This window comes from Ranitomeya variabilis, chromosome 2 (assembly GCF_051348905.1).
Source record: "Ranitomeya variabilis isolate aRanVar5 chromosome 2, aRanVar5.hap1, whole genome shotgun sequence".
In the NCBI taxonomy this organism is placed as follows: domain Eukaryota; kingdom Metazoa; phylum Chordata; class Amphibia; order Anura; family Dendrobatidae; genus Ranitomeya; species Ranitomeya variabilis.
This window is the reverse complement of record NC_135233.1, coordinates 15,553,186-15,574,053: the sequence shown is the minus strand read 5'-3', so window position 1 is coordinate 15,574,053 and position 20,868 is coordinate 15,553,186. Positions and strand designations below refer to the sequence as shown.

General features: G+C 42.4%; 1 protein-coding gene across 1 annotated transcript in view; it reads left to right on the top strand.

Moving 5' to 3' along the window:
• Positions 1-17,622, top strand: part of KCNK17 (potassium two pore domain channel subfamily K member 17) — a 53,749-nt gene extending 36,127 nt beyond the window's left edge. Inside the window, exons 2-5 of the mRNA XM_077282034.1 lie at positions 3,951-4,065; positions 13,737-13,903; positions 14,719-14,887; positions 15,408-17,622. Coding sequence (XP_077138149.1) covers positions 3,951-4,065; positions 13,737-13,903; positions 14,719-14,887; positions 15,408-15,706 — 750 coding nt within the window. The 3' untranslated portion in view covers positions 15,707-17,622. The remainder of the gene's footprint in view (positions 1-3,950; positions 4,066-13,736; positions 13,904-14,718; positions 14,888-15,407) is intronic.
• The last annotated feature ends 3,246 nt before the right edge of the window (positions 17,623-20,868 follow it).

Genomic DNA, 20,868 nt, shown 5'->3' with positions numbered 1-20,868 from the left:
CCTATGTATAACAATATAACTACTATAATACTGCCCCTATGTACAAGAATATAACTACTATAATACTGCCCCATATGTGCAAGAATATAAATACTATAATACTGCCCCTATGTACAAGAATATAACTACTATAATACTACTCCTATGTACAAGAATATAACCACTATAATACTGCTCCTATGTATAAGAATATAACTACTATAATACTGCTCCCTATGTATAAGAATATAACTACTATAATACTGCTCCTATATACAAGAATATGGCTACTATAATACTGCTCCTATGTACAAGAATATAACTACTATAATACTGCCCCATATGTGCAAGAATATAAATACTATAATACTGCCCCTATGTACAAGAATATAACTACTATAATACTGCCCCCTATGTACAAGAATATAATTACTATAATACTGCTCCTATGTACAAGAATATAACTACTATAATACTGCCCCATATGTGCAAGAATATAAATACTATAATACTGCCCCTATGTACAAGAATATAACTACTATAATACTGCCCCATATGTGCAAGAATATAAATACTATAATACTGCCCCTTTGTACAAGAATATAACTACTATAATACTACTCCTATGTACAAGAATATAACCACTATAATACTGCTCCTATGTATAAGAATATAACTACTATAATACTGCTCCCTATGTACAAGAATATAACTACTATAATACTGCTCCTATATACAAGAATATAGCTACTATAATACTACCCCATGTACAAGAATATAACTACTATAATACTGCCCCCTATGTACAAGAATATAACTATTATAATACTGCTCCTATATACAAGAATATAACTACTATAATACTGCTCCTATATACAAGAATATAGCTACTATAATACTGCTTCTATGTACAGGAATATAACTACTATAATACTGCCCCCTATGTACAAGAATATAACTACTATAATACTGCCCCATATGTGCAAGAATATAAATACTATAATACTGCCCCTATGTACAAGAATATAACTACTATAATACTACTCCTATGTACAAGAATATAACCACTATAATACTGCTCCTATGTATAAGAATATAACTACTATAATACTGCTCCCTATGTATAAGAATATAACTACTATAATACTGCTCCTATATACAAGAATATAGCTACTATAATACTGCTCCTATGTACAAGAATATAACTACTATAATACTGCCCCATATGTGCAAGAATATAAATACTATAATACTGCCCCTATGTACAAGAATATAACTACTATAATACTGCCCCATATGTGCAAGAATATAAATACTATAATACTGCCCCTATGTACAAGAATATAACTACTATAATACTGCCCCATATGTGCAAGAATATAAATACTATAATACTGCCCCTTTGTACAAGAATATAACTACTATAATACTACTCCTATGTACAAGATTATAACCACTATAATACTGCTCCTATGTATATGAATATAACTACTATAATACTGCTCCCTATGTATAAGAATATAACTACTATAATACTGCTCCTATATACAAGAATATAGCTACTATAATACTGCTCCTATGTACAAGAATATAACTACTATAATACTGCCCCCTATGTACAAGAATATAACTACTATAATACTGCCCCCTATGTACAAGAATATAATTACTATAATACTGCTCCTATGCACAAGAATATAACTACTATAATACTGCTCCTATGTACAAGAATATAACTACTATAATACTGCCCCTATGTACAAGAATATAACTACTATAATACTGCCCCTATGTACAAGAATATAACTACTATAATACTGCCCCATATGTGCAAGAATATAAATACTATAATACTGCCCCTATGTACAAGAATATAACTACTATAATACTACTCCTATGTACAAGAATATAACCACTATAATACTGCTCCTATGTACAAGAATATAACTACTATAATACTGCTCCCTATGTACAAGAATATAACTACTATAATACTGCCCCTATGTACAAGAATATAACTACTATAATACTGCCCCTATGTACAAGAATATAACTACTATAATACTGCCCCATATGTGCAAGAATATAACTACTATAATACTGCCCCTATGTACAAGAATATAACTACTATAATACTGCCCCTATATACAAGAATATAACTACTATAATACTGCTCCTATGTACAAGAATATAACTACTATAATACTGCTCCCTATGTACAAGACTATAACTACTATAATACTGCTCCTATGTACAAGAATATAACTACTATAATACTGCTCCTATGTACAAGAATATAACTACTATAATACTGCCCCTATGTACAAGAATATAACTACTATAATACTGCCCCTATATACAAGAATATATCTACTATAATACTGCCCCTATATACAAGAATATAACTACTATAATACTGCCCCTATGTACAAGAATATAACTACTATAATACTGCTCCTATGTACAAGAATATAACTACTATAATACTGCCCCTATGTACAAGAATATAACTACTATAATACTGCTCCTATGTACAAGAATATAACTACTATAATACTGCCTCTATGTACAAGAATATAACTACTATAATACTGCTCCTATGTACAAGAATATAACTACTATAATACTGCTCCCTATGTACAAGACTATAACTACTATAATACTGCTCCTATGTACAAGAATATAACTACTATAATACTGCCCCTATATACAAGAATATAACTACTATAATACTGCTCCCTATGTACAAGAATATAACTACTATAATACTGCTCCTATGTACAAGAATATAATTACTATAATACTGCTCCTATGTACAAGAATATAACTACTATAATACTGCTCCCTATGTACAAGAATATAACTACTATAATACTGCTCCTATGTACAAGACTATAACTACTATAATACTGCTCCTATGTACAAGAATATAACTACTATAATACTGCCCCTATGTACAAGAATATAACTACTATAATACTGCTCCTATGTACAAGAATATAACTACTATAATACTGCCTCTATGTACAAGAATATAACTACTATAATACTGCTCCTATGTACAAGAATATAACTACTATAATACTGCTCCCTATGTACAAGACTATAACTACTATAATACTGCTCCTATGTACAAGAATATAACTACTATAATACTGCCCCTATATACAAGAATATAACTACTATAATACTGCTCCCTATGTACAAGAATATAACTACTATAATACTGCTCCTATGTACAAGAATATAATTACTATAATACTGCTCCTATGTACAAGAATATAACTACTATAATACTGCTCCCTATGTACAAGAATATAACTACTATAATACTGCTCCTATGTACAAGAATATAACTACTATAATACTGCTCCTATGTACAAGAATATAACTACTATAATACTGCCCCTATGTACAAGAATATAACTACTATAATACTGCCCCTATATACAAGAATATATCTACTATAATACTGCCCCTATATACAAGAATATAACTACTATAATACTGCCCCTATGTACAAGAATGTAACTACTATAATACTGCTCCTATGTACAAGAATATAACTACTATAATACTGCCCCTATATACAAGAATATAACTACTATAATACTGCTCCTATGTACAGCATATAACTACTATAATACTGCTCCTATGTACAAGAATATAACTACTATAATACTGCCCCTATGTACAAGAATATAACTACTGTAATACTGCCCCTATGTACAATAATATAACTACTATAATACTGCTCCTCTGTACAAGAATATAACTACTATAATACTGCTCCTATGTACAAGAATATAACTACTATAATACTGCTCCTATGTACAAGAATATAACTACTATAATACTGCTCCTATGTACAAGAATATAACTACTATAATACTGCCCCTATGTACAAGAATATAACTACTGTAATACTGCCCCTATACACGAGAATATAACTAACCTACTATATCTCTCAGTTTATCATACAGGTGTATAAGCAGGGGTCGACCGTTCTCGGTAATGGCACCAGCTTGGAGACTTGGAGCTTTCCTGGATCCTTCTTCTTTTCTGTGACTGCTATAACAACAATCGGTGAGAATTTTGAGGTTTTTGTAAATCTTAGTTTGAGTTCTTATTGTTGGATCCTCCTTCTTCCGATAGATGAAGATCCTGTGTGTGTCATGTCCTGTATTGGGAGCACGTACACATGTAGAGATCACTATATAGCCATATATGACATCCGGTGGCAGTTTTAGCTCAATATTTAATTTGATTGTTAAATTGTTTAAGCCGTAACTAAACTTTGTTATTAATTGTTCCCATTTAGTTGACACTTGAATTTTCAGCAGATCATGGGCGTCTTGTTTTTGAGACCCCGACTGATCACAGTTGGTCTGATTGGTGGCAGACTCATGCAGGAGGTGAGGCCAGGAGTCCAGGGCTGTGTCCTATGGTGGGGGTGTCATCTCCTGTGAGTTGCTGCCTGCTTTCAATTGGTCATCATCATTAACAGAGAAGAAGTACACGCCCGCAGTGAAAACTGTCTGACAACGCCCACTTGGACCTAGCAAAAATTAACTAGTTTGTTGCCAAATACTTACAAAATCTCAACTATGGCAAAAGTAAAAAAAAAAAAAAGTTATTTTCAGCTCTGCAGCCACTATTACATCCTGTGTCCAGTTAATCATGAAACATTTTGTGAAAGGTCTTCTCTGAATTTTTTTTTTCATAAATCAAAAATAAAGGGAAAATAAGAAACTATAATAAAGAGAAACACCTCTTTCCCCACCTATTAGTCACTTCTTCTTTACTGCACTCATCATTGCCTCTCAAATAGCTCAAATCTGTTTACAGATCTGTCTGCAGAAAGTGAACAAATTATATCTGCTGTCTATAGAAGTCTATGGACAGGGGAGGGAGAAGGGACAAAGAGGCAGAGCACAAACAATCTTCTGGGGCTTCTGAAATTACAGCTGTGCCTTAATGGCTTGCCGTTTTACATGCTTTTTCTTTTCCCTGACACTGCTGCATGCTAACGAACAGTTTGAGCACTGTGCCACTTCAATGCAGTTTTTCTAAATGTGAGTGCACCTTTAAGAAAGTTCCTTCTTGTTTTGCCATCTGTGGAGAAAGGTCCAAGTCCCAGCAAGTCTTTAAAGGGAATCTGTCACCACATTTTTGATATTAAATCTGAGAGCAGCATAATGTAGAGGCAGAGATCCTGATTCCGGCGATGTGTCGTGTCACGATCCCTTAGCCGCTGCCACCAATTGGTCACGAAATCCACAGGGATTCCTGACCACTGTCACCAATATGTCACGGATTGGGGTGACTTTAGACCAACAGACGGCTATCACATGTGCAGGGGGGCTTATCTTAGTTATCCCTCCACTGCCACAATGTGATGAAAAAAGAAACACACACAAGGAAGGCTAGGGACCTCTTAGTTTACAGCAGGGGCTTATTTTAGGTATCCCACTGCTCTTCAATATACCACGAACTGCAGGGATTTTTGTGTATCCCGCTTACAGTAACACTTAAACCTTGCAGCTCTCTGGCGCCCCCCTTTCTGTCAGGTCAGATTAGGTGCTGCACCTAGGGTAATTAGTCGCCAGAAAGGCTGCCTGCTATGTACTGGCTATTGGGCACGCTGCAGCGACGCGATAACTACTCCCACTCAGGCAGGAACAATAATTATCAATGCCGCAGTCGCTGCAATGTCACCCAAAGGCCTGCACACGGTAGTGCCGCCACCAGCTTCGATTAAACGGGTCCGAAGCTAACCCAAAACAGTAGCGTAAATTCCCTTCAGAAGGCTTAGGGTACGGTTTAGAACAGGAAGAACGAACTAGTATTAAGTATTATACTCATAAAGTTTATGCAGTGTTTATAAAAAGTTCTATAAAGATGTTACAACATGAGACAATTGCAAATATGTACAAAGTAATTATATAAAAAAAACAAGGATTACATGAGAAATAACACTTACATGTGTTCAAAGCATTGCAGGCAACCAGGCTAGTGGAGTTCCCATACGTCAAAATGCATCAGTAGGTCTGGATAGACAGCAGACAGACAGCTCAGGTAAAAACTGATAAACTCCCTCTCTTGGATGCCTGCCAGCACTTAAAACCTACAGCCGGTGACCTCACAGAAAGGGCTGGCTTTCCCAAACCCTCCTACCTCTTCAGTTCTCCTAACTGTGCACTAAATATATCTGATGGCCGTAACTTCGCTACAGAACATGTCATAATCCTACCACATCCAGCATTCATCTCGGATTAATGTGGGCATTCTAATGAGATCAAATATGTCCTATCTGTCATGCATATTGACAGAGAAATCCCTACTTCTTTACCGGATGGAGTTAGAAGCTCATGTTTAGAGTGCTGGATAGATGCTCCGATGGAGATTAAGAATATACTGTATGTTTTCGTGTTCCTATCTTAAATGGTTGGCCTAATATCTTACAAAAACAGAACAAAGGACTTTCATGATTCTGGAAGTTTCTAATCCAGTTAAAGCTGGTCACTTTCCACTACAGGAAATGCCGGTCGTAAATACCTTGGCGAGGGGGATGACGGCTTGTGAGCTGAAAGTCAGGAATTTGCAGCTACAAACTGTTGCAGAATCACTCCAAGAAGGGGGGCTTAGCCCACAGCATGCTAGCAAGAGAACTAAACTTATATGATATTTCATACCATATCGTGACATGTCGCTTGCTAGGCTGGGTGTTATTTCAATAAAATCACTGTTTTATCAGAAGGAGATTATCACTAGAGGACTAGTAAACCTGCAGCCATGTTGGCCTCCATACACATGAGGTCTGAACAACGCTGACTGCACCATTATTGGCAGCTTCCTGCCTATGCACAGTGCACAGAAAAAGCTGCAGGGTTATTCAGAGCTGTGTATTCAGACAACTGCTAGATATTCAGCAGATAAATCATTTATTAATCAAAACTGCAGCAAACAGTTCAGTAAGTTACACTCTTCTGGAATCAGGGTCTTTGTCTCTACATCATGCTTCTTCCAGATGGGGTAAAAAAAATCCCGTGAAGGAGAATGGATGTTTGTCTTGGACTAGGGGCCCAGATAGCTCTATGTGCCGAGGACCCATTTTAGCACCGGGTGATCATCCGGCATTTGCCTGTGAGTAATTAATGGATACTTACTTAGGCCTCCTTCACACTTCAGGTTTTTATGTCCGTATGCGGTTCTTTCTTTAAGTACCACAAATACGGACATACTCAAGCAGTACTGTTCATGCTGTTCCCAGGCTCAGTGTGCTGACGACAACTGTCATTGTCGTCTGGCCTACCTGCGATCAGCAAGACCAGGCGAGTCTCATGATGGTTGTAGTCATCTGCCGTCTTCTTTGTCTAGTGTGTATTAAATAAAAAAATTGTTTTTAAATGGCACGGAATCCCCCATAATTTTCCTAACCAGCTGAGGGAAAGCCAATGGCTGATGTTAATATTCTAGGAAGGGGCCAATAACCATAAAGGTTTCCAGGCTATTAATATTAGCTCACAGCTGTTTCCTTAGCCTTTACTGGCTATTATAGGGGAAACACCGCCAAGAAATGAAATGGTGCTCCCCCTATATTTACTCACCAGCAAAAGCTTTGCAGACAGCTGCGGGTTGATATTAATAGACTAGGAAGGGCTATGGAGATTGGCCCCCTTCCAGACTAAGAATAGCAGTCCTCAACCACCCCAGAAATGGTGCATCCATTAGATGTGCATATTATGGCGCTTAGCCTCCGCCATTCACACTTCCCCTGGTGTGGTGGCAAGGGGGGTAAGAGTTGTGGGGTTGATGTCAGCTGTTTTATGTCCACTGACATCAAGCCCAGGGGTTAGTAATGGTGTGGGGTCAATAACAGCCCCCCATTACTGACCCCATAGTCAAATGTAATAAAGATACAGAGAGTAAAGTCCTTTAATTGAAATAAAAACTCCCCGACCCTCGATTACCCATTTATTCCATAAAAATAAAAATAAAAAGTAGTTATACTCACCTTTCTACTGATAATCCAATAATGCCCATGAACCATGAGGATCCGGATAGTTTGCAGAGCGGTAACATCAGTGATGCGACCTCTCACCACGCCAGCCGGCACACACTGAGCAGAGCGTGAGAAGTGCTGCCTGTTACTGGCGGTAACCTTAGTGACGTCACCGCTGGTCACAATCAGCCGCGTTCTCACTTTCAGCTCAGTGTGTTCCAGCTGGTGTGGTGAGAGGTCGCATCACTGATGTCACCGCTCTCCAGACCATCCGGATCGTCGTCGGTCGTGGCCATTAATGGATTATCAGTGGAAAGGTAAAACTTTGCTTTTTTATTTTTGTGGAATAAATGAGTAAAGAGGGTTAGGGAGTGTTTACTTCAATTAGTCTGTGTCTTTATGAAATTTGACTATGGATTAGTAATGGGGGTGTCTGATAGACACCTCTCCATTACTAACCTGTGGGCATGATGTCAGCACACATAAAACAGCTGACATCAACCCCAAAACAATTACCCCACTTGCCACCACATGGGGGCAAGTAGGAAGAGTAGAGGATAAGCACCTTAATATGCACATCTTATGGATGCACCATTCCTAAGGTGGCTGAGGGATGATGTTTTTAGTTTGGGAGGGGGCCAACATCTATGGCCCCTTCCTAAGCTATCAATATCAGTCCACAGCTGTCTGTTTAGCCTTTGCTTGTGAGTAAATATAAGTGGTACCCCACATAAAATGTTGGGAGGGGTCTCCACTATAATAACCAGTAAAGGCTATGCAGATAGCTGTGAGGTGATATTAATAGCCTGGGTACCTTTATGGCTATTGGCCCCTTCAGTGGCTGACACAGACAGAACGTGGTCCCTGTGCAAGAACAGTATATGGGCCCTTTTCAGTCCATTAGCACAAAAAAATGCACAATTTCACTTGCTTTGGAGATGCAAATGGGTCCCCTTATCTCTTGGGCCCCTGTGCGGCTGCACAGGTTGCACCAATGATATGTCCGCCCCTTCCCAGAATATTAACATCAGCTCACAGCTGTCACCTATCCCTCAGCTGGTTATGAAAATTAAGGGAGACCCCACTCCATTTTTTTATTTAATTATTTATTTAAAAAATAAATACAAGTACAGAAAAATAAGCAGGTAAAGCACTGATTATAAATCACACTTGCATATTTCTATCTATCTATTTTCTATCTATTATCTATCCATTATTTACAGTTGTGTTCAAAAGTTTACATACCCCGGCAGAATTTTTGCTCTCTTGGCCTTTTTTCAGAGAATATGAATGATAACACCATAACTTTTCCTCCGCTCAGGGTTAGTGGTTGGGTGAAGCCATTTACTGTCACTACTGTGTTTTCTCTTTATAAATCATAATGACAACCCAAAACATCCACATGACCCTGATCAAAAGTTCACATCCCCCATTTCTTAACCCCTTCCCGACATGTGACGGAATAGTACGTCACATGTCGGGACCCCCGCTTTGATGTGCGCTCCGGCGGTGAGCGCACATCAAAGTCGCGACATGTCAGCTGTTTTTTACAGCTGACATGTGCGCGCAATAGCGGCGGGTGAAATCGCGATCACCCGCCGCTATTAACTAGTTAAATGCCGCTGTCAAACGCAGACAGCGGCATTTAACTACCGCATCCGGCCGTGCGGCCGGATATGAGCGCATCGCCGACCCCTGTCACATGATCGGGGGTCGGCGATGCTTGTACATTGTAACCATAGAGGTCCTGGAGACCTCTATGGTTACTGATCGCCGGTGGCTGTGAGCGCCCCCCTGTGGTCGGCGCTCACAGCACACCTGCATTTTAGCTACATAACAGCGATCTGATGATCGCTGTTATGTAGCAGAGCCGATCGGGCTGTGCCTGCTTCTAGCCTCCCATGGAGGCTATAGAAGCATGGCAAAAGTAAAAAAAAAAAGTTTTTAAAAATGTGAAAAAAATAAAAAAAACATAAAAGTTTAAATCACCCCCCTTTCGCCCCAATCAAAATAAATCAATAAAAAAAAAAAAAAAACTACACATATTTGGTATCGCCGCGTTCAGAATCGCCCGATCTATCAATTAAAAAAAAGCATTAACCTGATCGCTAAATGGCGTAATGAGAAAAAAATTCGAAACGCCAGATTTACGTTTTTTTGGTCGCCACGACATTGCATTAAAATGCAATAACGGGCGATCAAAAGAACGTATCTACACCAAAATGCTATCATTAAAAACGCCAGCTCGGCACGCAAAAAATAAGCCCTCACCTGACCCCAGATCACGAAAAATGGAGACGCTACGAGTATCGGAAAATGGCGCAATTTTGTTTTGTTTTGTTTTTTGCAAAGTTTGGAATTTTTTTTCACCACTTAGGTGAAAAATAACCTAGTCATGTTAGGTGTCTATGAACTCGTAGTGACCTGGAGAATCATAATGGCAGGTCAGTTTTAGCATTTAGTGAACCTAGCAAAATAGGCAAGCAAAAAACAAGTGTGGGATTGCACTTTTTTTGCAATTTCACTGCACTTGGAATTTTTTTCCCGTTTTCTAGTACACGACATGCTAAAACCAATGATGTCGTTCAAAAGTACAACTCGTCCCGCAAAAAATAAGCCCTCACATGGCCAAATTGACGGAAAAATAAAAAAGTTATGGCTCTGGGAAGGAGGGGAGCGAAAAACGAAAACGGAAAAACGGAAAAAGCTCCGGGGGTGAAGGGGTTAATACCGTGTGTTCCCCCTCTAACATCAATGACAGCTTGAAGTCTTTTGTGGTAGTTGTGGATGAGGTTCTTTATTTTTTCAGATGGTAAAGCTGCCCACTCCTTTTGACAAAAAGCTTCCAGTTCCTGTAAATTCCTGGGCTGTCAAGCATGAACTGTGCGCTTGAGATCTCCCCAGAGTGGCTCAATGATATTGAGGTCAGGAGACTGAGATGGCCACTCCAGAACCTTCACTGTGTTCTGCTGTAGCCAATGACAGGTTGACTTGGCTTTGTGTTTTGGATCGTTGTCATGTTGGAACGTCCAAGTACGTCCCATGTGCAGCTTCTGGGCTGATGAGTGCAAATTTGCCTCCAGTATTTGCTGATATCATGCTGCATTCATCTTTCTGTCAACTTTAACCAAGTTTCCTGTGCCTTTGTAGCTCACACATCCCCAAAACATCAGTGATCCCCCTCCATGCTTTACAGTAGGAATGGTGTTCCTTTCATCATAGGCCTTGTTGACCTCTCTCCAAATGCAACGTTTATAGTTGTGGCCAAAAAGTTAAATTTTGTTCTCATCACTCCAAATTACCTTGTTCCAGAAGTTTTGAGGCTTGTCTCTGTGCTGTTTTGCGTATTGTAGGCGAGATACTTTGTGGCATTTGCGCAGTAATGGCTTTCTTCTGGCGACTCGACCATGCAGCCCAGTTTTCTTCAAGTGCCTCCTTATTGTGCATCTTGAAACAGCCGCACCACTAGTTTTCAGAGTCCTGTATTTCAGCTGATGTTATTTGTGGGTTTTTCTTTGCATCCTGAACAATTTTCCTGGCAGTTGTGGATGACATTTTTGTTGGTCTACCTGACCGTGGTTTTGTTTTTACAGAGCCCCTGATTTTCCATTTGTTAATCACAGTGTGAACGCTGCTGACTGCCATTATCAATTCCTTGGATATCTTTTTGTATCCCTTTCCTGTTTTATACAGTTCAACTACCTTTTCGCGTAGATCCGTTGACAATTCTTTTGCTTTCCCCATGATTTACAACCCAGAAACGTCAGTGGCTGGATGAAAAATGCAAGAGTCTGTCTGGACCCCAGAAACTCACTCAGCTTTTATGCACACACTGATTACAAGCAAACAGGTCACAGGTGAGGATGTTACCTTTAGTAGCCATTCACACCCATTTGTGTCAACTTCTGTGCATGTAATCAGGCCAAAATCGTCGGGGGATGTGAACTTTTGATCAGGGTCATTTGGATGTTTTGGGTTGTCATTATGATTTATAAAGAGAAGACACAGTAGTCTGACAATAAATGGCTTCATCCAACCACTAACCATGAGTGGAGAAAAAGTTTTGACGTTATCATTCATATTCTCTGAAAAAAGGCCAAGAAAGCAAAAATTCTGTGGTGGTCGGTGCCATCCTGATTCAAGCGATAGCCCCGGCTGGGACTTCTGTTTTCTTTGCTTCGGATGCAGCCTTTCTATCCTTTTCTCAACTACTCAAGTGAGGTTTGACAAAGACCCGGAATAGGGTCGAAACGTTACCTCGTTATCTTGTCACTTTTTTTCCATGTGGTGTACTGTAAATGAATTTGAGCATGAGACTTTTTTGAGCGCGGCTGTTACTTCTTTGTACCTGCTTTTATGGTGGCAGAACTGCTGACTCTGCTATGGGAGCACTAAGGCTAGGTTATCAGGTACAGGGACTAATCGTTATTATGTACAGTCGCTGGCTCTACTACAACGGCAATGTGACTGGCAATATTATGGGATGCGGTGACTAAATCTGCTGTGGTATTTGGAGACTATGTTCTCCACATTCTCATTTTTGAAAGCTACATTCAGAATTCACCGCATTGCTGCAGTTATCACATTGTCCACTAGATGGCAGTATTTCTCTGCCTGTTGTCGATGCGGCAGGTTTTGCAGCTGCTCAGCAGTATTAGTGGTGGTTACAGTTGTATCAACTCTAGATCAGACTGATACATTGTAACTACCAGTAGAAGACAGAGAATGTCTCCTGGACACATTGTAACAAACCCTCTGCTGTGAGAAGTATTAGCTCAGCTGTGAGTGTTCAGCCTGTGGCTGTAAACAAGTATTTCATTCATATGTTCACTTATATAGCGCCATTAATTCCACAGCACTTTACAGGCAATGTCATCACTGTCCCCATTGGGGCTCACAATCTGCATTCTCTATGAGTCTTTGGAGTGTGGGAGGAAACCAGAGAACCCGGAGGAAACCCACGGAACACGGAGAGACTATAGAGAACGGAACTGAACGCTGACAGCAAAGATTGTGAACATGACGAGGACATAAAACCTCTATTGGAAAGCTGCAGAAAGATTTGTTTAAATTAATTTATATCAATATTTAGAAAAATATTTAGAATTGAGAGTCCTCAGTGGTTGATACCTTTTAATGGCGAACTGAAAAGATGGTAACAAAGTGCAGCTTTCGAGACTACACAGGTCTCTTCATCAGGCACAGACTAATACAACATCTGAAGAATCACATATTTATGCTTCAGAATTTCTTTTAGTCTTTGCCTGATGAAGAGACGTATGTAGTCTCGAAAGCTGCAATTTGTTCCCATCTTTTCAGTTAGCCATTAAAAGGTTCTCATCCACTGAGGACTCTCAATTCTAAATATTTTTCTATCCACTGGCTAACACGGTACCAAGATATATTTCTTTCCTGTATCAATATTTATATATTTATCGTAAAGCTGTTTGTGCTCTGACATCGACTGATCCTGACAACAGCTGGTCGGGGGTCCGGGTGTCAGCTCCACGCTGAGCTGCAGAGGGGTCCTCAGCCCCTGGACGCCCCTCACTCCTGTGCAGAGATGCAGCAGAGCTGAACTTGTCACCTGCCGCTTCCTCATATCGTTCAGGTGATTTCACATAAACCTGAAACATGAAGCGTCACGTCTGATGGCACAAACGAGGACGGAGAATATGGAAGTTCTCTGTGATTCCTCCAGGGTGCGGATCCTGCAAATAATGTCCCCACTGTCTTCTCCTCTGTCCTGCAGGTTACGGGAACCTGAGCCCGAGCACGGTGGGCGGCCGCATCTTCTGCATCTTCTTTGCACTGTTTGGGATTCCACTAAACCTGATCCTCCTGAACCGGATCGGGCAGCGGATGCTGAGCCTGGTGCAGAGGTCCGCAGACGTGCTGGGGAGGAAAGTGGGCCGAAAGGTGAGAGGAGAACAGCAATATACTGCTCCCTGGTTACTAATGGGGCAATGTCACCTGTCTGCAGAAACAGGGGATTCCAGAGCAGCAGCATTTACCAAAGGAAACCACTGAGACGACTAGTGCTACAACATGGGCGTCAGCAGAGAGCGACAGAGTGCTAGCATGTAATGAGAAGGGGAGAAACAGGTGGTGTTCTGCATTATCCAGCAGAATAGTGAGTGCAGCTCTGGGGTATAATACAGGAGGTAACTCAGGATCAGTAATGTAATGTATGTACACAGTGACTGCACCAGCAGAATAGTGAGTGCAGCTCTGGAGTATAATACAGGAGGTAACTCAGGATCAGTAATGTACAGTATGTACACAGTGACTGCACCAGCAGAATAGTGAGTGCAGCTCTGGGGTATAATACAGGAGGTAACTCAGGATCAGTAATGTAATGTATGTACACAGTGACTGCACCAGCAGAATAGTGAGTGCAGCTCTGGGGTATAGTACAGGATGTAACTCAGGATCAGTAATGTAATGTATGCACACAGTGACTGCACCAGCAGAATAGTGAGTGCAGCTCTGGAGGATAATACAGGAGGTAGCTCTGTGTGTTGAATGGTCAGACCTTGTCTGCCTGTAGCCACCACTTGATCGGGTTCCCCCTTCCATGCATTGAGCAGCCTGCAGTCACCATTCTTGTGTATTATGACGACCTCCTTACATTTTGAACCTGCCTTTGTCAGACTTCCCTTTTCGGTGGATTCACCCCCCGTCGCCCCTGGAGCCGTTTCTCTTTTTTTCATTCCCTTTCCTTCTTCTTTCAGAAATCGGTGACGTTCTTCTCCAGCTCTTGCGCCGTGGTGGTCGGTCTCCTTCTGTTCTTCTTGCTGCCACCAATCCTCTTCCGGGGGATGGAGGGCTGGACATACGAGGAGGGCTTCTACTACGCCTTCATCACCCTCAGCACTATCGGTTTTGGAGACTATGTCATCGGTGAGTCTGGAGGACCTGATCCAGATGTAGCAGTGGTCAATGTGTTGGGTTGTCCTCCGGTATTATTGTGCCATAAGCCGCAGTATAGGACTTCTGGAACCAAAGGGCGTCTCACTCACATGCCTCAATAATAGAGCCTCAGCCTGACTACTGTAAAAACAGCGCCACACCTGTGTACAGGCTGCGTGCGGTACTGCAGCTTAGCCTCATTTACTGCAGTGAAATTGACCTGTAATACTTGTCTCCACCCCTGGTGTGTGGGGGCGCTGTTCTAATGTGGGAAGGACATCACAGGGGTGCGGTGTACAGGAAGTCAGGGTATAGTAAACTTTAGTGATTCCCTATGGGACCATTGCTAACAATGTGTCACAGAAGCAGTGATGCCGAGTCTCGGGAGCAGCGACGAGCTCCTCTGCCCCCAGGACTTGTACACCTGGGAATAGCCATGATTATTTTTCTAAATGGACCCCAAATGTGAGTCCCCCCTAAGACACTGATTGGTTTCCTGTTTGCTCCTCAGGACGGAACCCTGAAATGAAGTATCCGAACTGGTACCGGAACCTGGTGTCTGTGTGGATCCTGTTCGGCATGGCGTGGCTCGCCCTCATCATCACCCTGAGTATAAACCTCCTGGAGAACTCCCGAGACTTCTGCGTCTGCTGCAGGAGGAAAGAGGGCGAAAAGAAGGAGCACGAACTCATCGATGTGACCCTGAACGGACACCCCCCGACCCCGCTACAGGCAGCCGAGGACGCGGACTCCACCTCCAGCACCGGAAAGGCCCAGTCCCTGGACTTAGAGCAGAAACATCTGGAGTAATGGACAGGAAGGGGAGCGGGAGACATCTGACAGGTCACCGCCCCCAGAGAACATGCAGCCCTGAAATACTCTGTGCTGCTGAGAGGACTAGCCCTTCACTATGTAACTATCAGCCTGTGACCTCGCTCAGGATCAGCACTCTCCTCTTCTGAAATACTCTGTGCTGCTGCCCTGCACCTCTCTATATGTAACTATCAGTTTGTGATCAGCACTCTCCTCTTCTGAAATACTCTGTGCTGCTGCCCTACACTTTTCTATATGTAACTAGCAGTTTATGATCAGCACTCTCCTCTTCTGAAATACTCTGTGCTGCTGCCCTGCGCCTTTCTATATGTAACTAGCATTTTATGATCAGCACTCTCCTCATCTGAAATACTCTGTGCTGCTGCCCTACACCTTTCTATATGTAACTAGCAGTTTATGATCAGCACTCTCCTGAAATACTCTGTGCTGCTGCCCTACACCTTTCTATATGTAACTAGCAGTTTATGATCAGCACTCTCCTCTTCTGAAATACTCTGTGCTGCTGCCCTGCACCTTTCTATTTGTAACGAGCAGTTTATGATCAGCACTCTCTTCTGAAATACTCTGTGCTGCTGCCCTACACCTTTCTATATGTAACTAGCATTTTATGATCAGCACTCTCCTCATCTGAAATACTCTGTGCTGCTGCCCTACACCTTTCTATATGTAACTAGCAGTTTATGATCAGCACTCTCTTCTGAAATACTCTGTGCTGCTGCCCTACACCTTTCTATATGTAACTAGCAGTTTATGATCAGCACTCTCCTCTCCTGAAATACTCTGTGCTGCTGAGAGGACTAGCCATCCACTATGTAACTATCAGTTTGTGATCTCACTCAGGATCAGCACTCTCCTCTCCTGAAATACTCTGTACTGCTGCACTTCACTTTGCTATATGTAACTAGCAGTTTGTGATCAGCACTCTCCTCTTCTGAAATACTCTGTGCTGCCATTCTGCTTTATTAGTAGTGTAACTCTGTCTGTGACCTTCCCTCGGGATCAGCACATTGTTATCCTTCCTCTCCTTAAATACTCTGTGCTGCTGTTCTGCTTTTTTTTGGACTTCTCACCGGATCCGCGCTCCCCTCTCCTGAAATACTGTTTCCAGGTGAATCTCTGTGTCTTGGCCTCCAGTCACATCCAGAGCTGCAATCACAATCCTGCTGGCTAGCCCTAGCGCTGGCTGGTGACCTGTGGTCGGCCATAAGTCAGGGCCATTATCCGGCTTGTTCTCCTGCTGCTGTCGGCCATCATGAACGTTCTCAGGACTGATTGACTGATGTTCGGACCTCTGCGGACGTCACTGGTCCATCGCTATAATATATAGTATATACAGTATATTCCCCCCCACAATGCCTGCACTAAGGTGGACTCCTCTTACATCCTCTGTGCTGCTGTATGATGATGAATCATGGACTCCATATCTGCAACAAGTCGAAAACGGAGACAACTCTATTGATATTTCACCTTTAGAGGTAGGAATTCAAGTGGGACCCCCGAATGAGCCAAATACTGGGGAACCGCGGAGCATTGACGGTCGGCTCAGGCCGCGGTTCATCTGATCTTCTGTAGATCCGTCCTCATCACAGTGGAAAATTCCACCTCCCGTCTATAACATGGCAATAACACGCCGCTCGCCACAATAACGGTCCGCGCCCCCAATCACAACACGACTCGGGGGGCAGCGAGCGGGCGGGAAAATAGAGCCGAGACCAGAACCGTCCATGTAAACATTCCAGAGACGCCTCGTGTACGGCGGCGAGGAAACGTCATGGCGGAGACCTCCGCGCCCCTCACACGGATGGACGGTTAACCCTGTCACTGCTGTAGCACATTGGGCCTCTGGGGGTTTTGCCAGCATTTTTTTATGATAAAACAGTGGTTTGCAGAAGTATTTGCCCCCTCGTCCATTATTGCAGATTTGTTGCCCTGATCTGTAAAGGAAAAGTCTAAACAGCGAACACCAATATGGAAACACCCTCCTTACACTTAAAGAATACTAAGATTTATGTTTTTACACTCGTGTGCGTATTTTGGACTCAAACGTTTTACAGATTGGTTTCATTAAACATTTTCCACCATTTTGCTAAATGTTTCAGTGTTTTGTTTCCCTGCACATTGCTAGCTGCAGAATGAGTTAACGGAGAATCGCTTAGCGAGCTCGTTCTGTCGGAAGAGTCTGAAACTATTTTATCTATTTCTCAGCTGATTCAACTTTGATGTGGTCTGTGGTCATGAAACAGCACAGAAGAGATCAGAAAAGGCCAAGAAGGAGCTCGCTGAAGGATTCTTAGACGACTCATTCTGCAATAGAGGATACAGCAGGTAAACTCTGCAGCATTTGTAATGGAAGCCTTGGGCAAAAATGATTTTTAGCCCAAATAAATGCGTGTAAGTAAAAAACAAAATAAATAAAAAAAAAGTCGTCCATATCCTTAAATCAGAGACCAATAATTGTCGCCGCTAAGTATTCTCCATCATTATTGAGGAGGTTTCTCCTACTTTTCTCTGTGGAGTCATTCATAGTGACGTATATGATGAATTTGCTCGGCGGTCTTCACCTCGACCCGTCCAACCCCAAATACAACCACTTTTGCGGAGCGTTTTTGGTCTTCTGTAAAAACGCCAAAAGTTGCCAAATTTTGCAATTTCAAGTTGTGCAAACATTTTGCGACATTCCAAGGTTTTCATTAAAGAAATCTGGAGAAAACACTGATACATCGGACCCTGTGTCTTTCCATTCTTCACCATTTTCCTGATCTCCACTTGCCAGTTTATATAAACTTTTTTGTTTCCATTCAGAGAGTTATCCAGTATATATCTGTATATACCCTGTATATATCTGTATATATCTGTATATACCCTGTATATATCTGTATATATCTGTATATACCCTCTGTATATATCTGTATATACCCTGTATATATCTGTATATACCCTGTCTATAGCTGTAATATCTGTATTTATGTGTACATATCTGTATACACCCGCTCCTGCTCTCAGCAGTGGATACAATGTATCAGTCTACACATCTGTGAACTCCTGACTGATACATTGTAGCAAAGTGCCAGAGCGATGTGTGCTGCAGCAGCTACTGGGTTGAGCTCACAGAGCATTGTCTGCACTGATACATTGTATCCCCCTCTGGGCTGAGCGCAGGACGAGCTGTGCAGCATCGCTGCCTCTGAATGGAAACCTGTGTTCTATTCACTGACAGCAGAGATCTTGACATGAGCCTGTGAAGCTGGAGTGTATGAGCTGCAGACGATTCTCGGGCACAGAGCTGACACTTTCTTCCATGTTGCCCGGTGTAGATCCCCCTATGTGTGGACAGTGCCCACCGCTCCTGGCGTTCGGATCCTCAGATGATAATAATAATAATCTTTATTTATATGGTGCCGACATATTCCGCAGCGCTGTACAGTTTGTTTATACTGTTGGGTCCAGATGATGAAATTCAGAGGTGACATAAGAGCTGGCGGCGGCTCTGACATCAGAGAACATTCCAGAAAGATGTTCTGTAATGGATGAGAGCACGAAGGAAAATTCCCACCGGCACCGAGGACACAACCACAGATGTGGGGTCACCTCATATACCGGCAGACAGATGTGGGGTCACCTCATATACCGGCAGACAGATGTGGGGTCACCTCATATACCGGCAGACAGATGTGGGGTCACCTCATATACCGGCAGACAGATGTGGGGTCACCTCATATACCGGCAGACAGATGTGGGGTCACCTCATATACCAGCAGACAGATGTGGGGTCACCTCATATACCGGCAGACAGATGTGGGGTCACCTCATATACTGGCAGACAGATGTGGGGTCACCTCATATACCAGCAGACAGATGTGGGGTCACCTCATATACTGGCAGACAGATGTGGGGTCACCTCATATACCAGCAGACAGATGTGGGGTCACCTCATATACCGGCAGACAGATGTGGGGTCACCTCATATACTGGCAGACAGATGTGGGGTCACCTCATATACCGGCAGACAGATGTGGGGTCACCTCATATACCGGCAGACAGATGTGGGGTCACCTCATATACCAGCAGACAGATGTGGGGTCACCTCATATACCGGCAGACAGATGTGGGGTCACCTCATATACTGGCAGACAGATGTGGGGTCACCTCATATACCGGCAGACAGATGTGGGGTCACCTCATATACCGGCAGACAGATGTGGGGTCACCTCATATACCGGCAGACAGATGTGGGGTCACCTCATATACCGGCAGACTGGGTATAAAAATTGAAAGGAACGGATGGCACTCACCGGGTAAAAAACTTATTTATTCCAATACTTTAAAACATCGGCGTCGGGAGGATGGAAGCAGGAGTGGAATGGACGACAGCCGTTTCGTGCGGCAGTGGCGCTTCTACTGGTCACTGTGTACTGGTGTACTGGTTATACTGAGGTGTACTGGTTATACGGAGGTATACTGGTTATACGGAGGTGTACTGGTTATACGGAGGTGTACTGGTTATATGGAGGCGTACTGGTTATACGGAGGTGTATGGGTTATACTGAGGTGTACTGGTTATATGGAGGCGTACTGGTTATAGGGAGGTGTACTGGTTATACGGAGGTGTACTGGTTATATGGAGGCGTACTGGTTATACGGAGGTGTACGGGTTATACTGAGGTGTACTGGTTATATGGAGGCGTACTGGTTATAGGGAGGTGTACTGGTTATACGGAGGTGTACTGGTTATATGGAGGCGTACTGGTTATACGGAGGTGTATGGGTTATACTGAGGTGTACTGGTTATATGGAGGCGTACTGGTTATAGGGAGGTGTACTGGTTATACGGAGGTGTACTGGTTATATGGAGGCGTACTGGTTATACGGAGGTGTACGGGTTATACTGAGGTGTACTGGTTATATGGAGGCGTACTGGTTATACGGAGGTGTACTGGTTATAGGGAGGTGTACTGGTTATACGGAGGTGTACTGGTTATAGGGAGGTGTACTAGTTATACAGAGGTGTACTGGTTATAGGGAGGTGTACTAGTTATAGGGAGGTGTACTGGTTATACTGAGGTGTACTGGTTATACTGAGGTGTACTGGTTATACTGGGGTGTACTGGTTATACAGCGGTGTACTGGTTATACTGAGG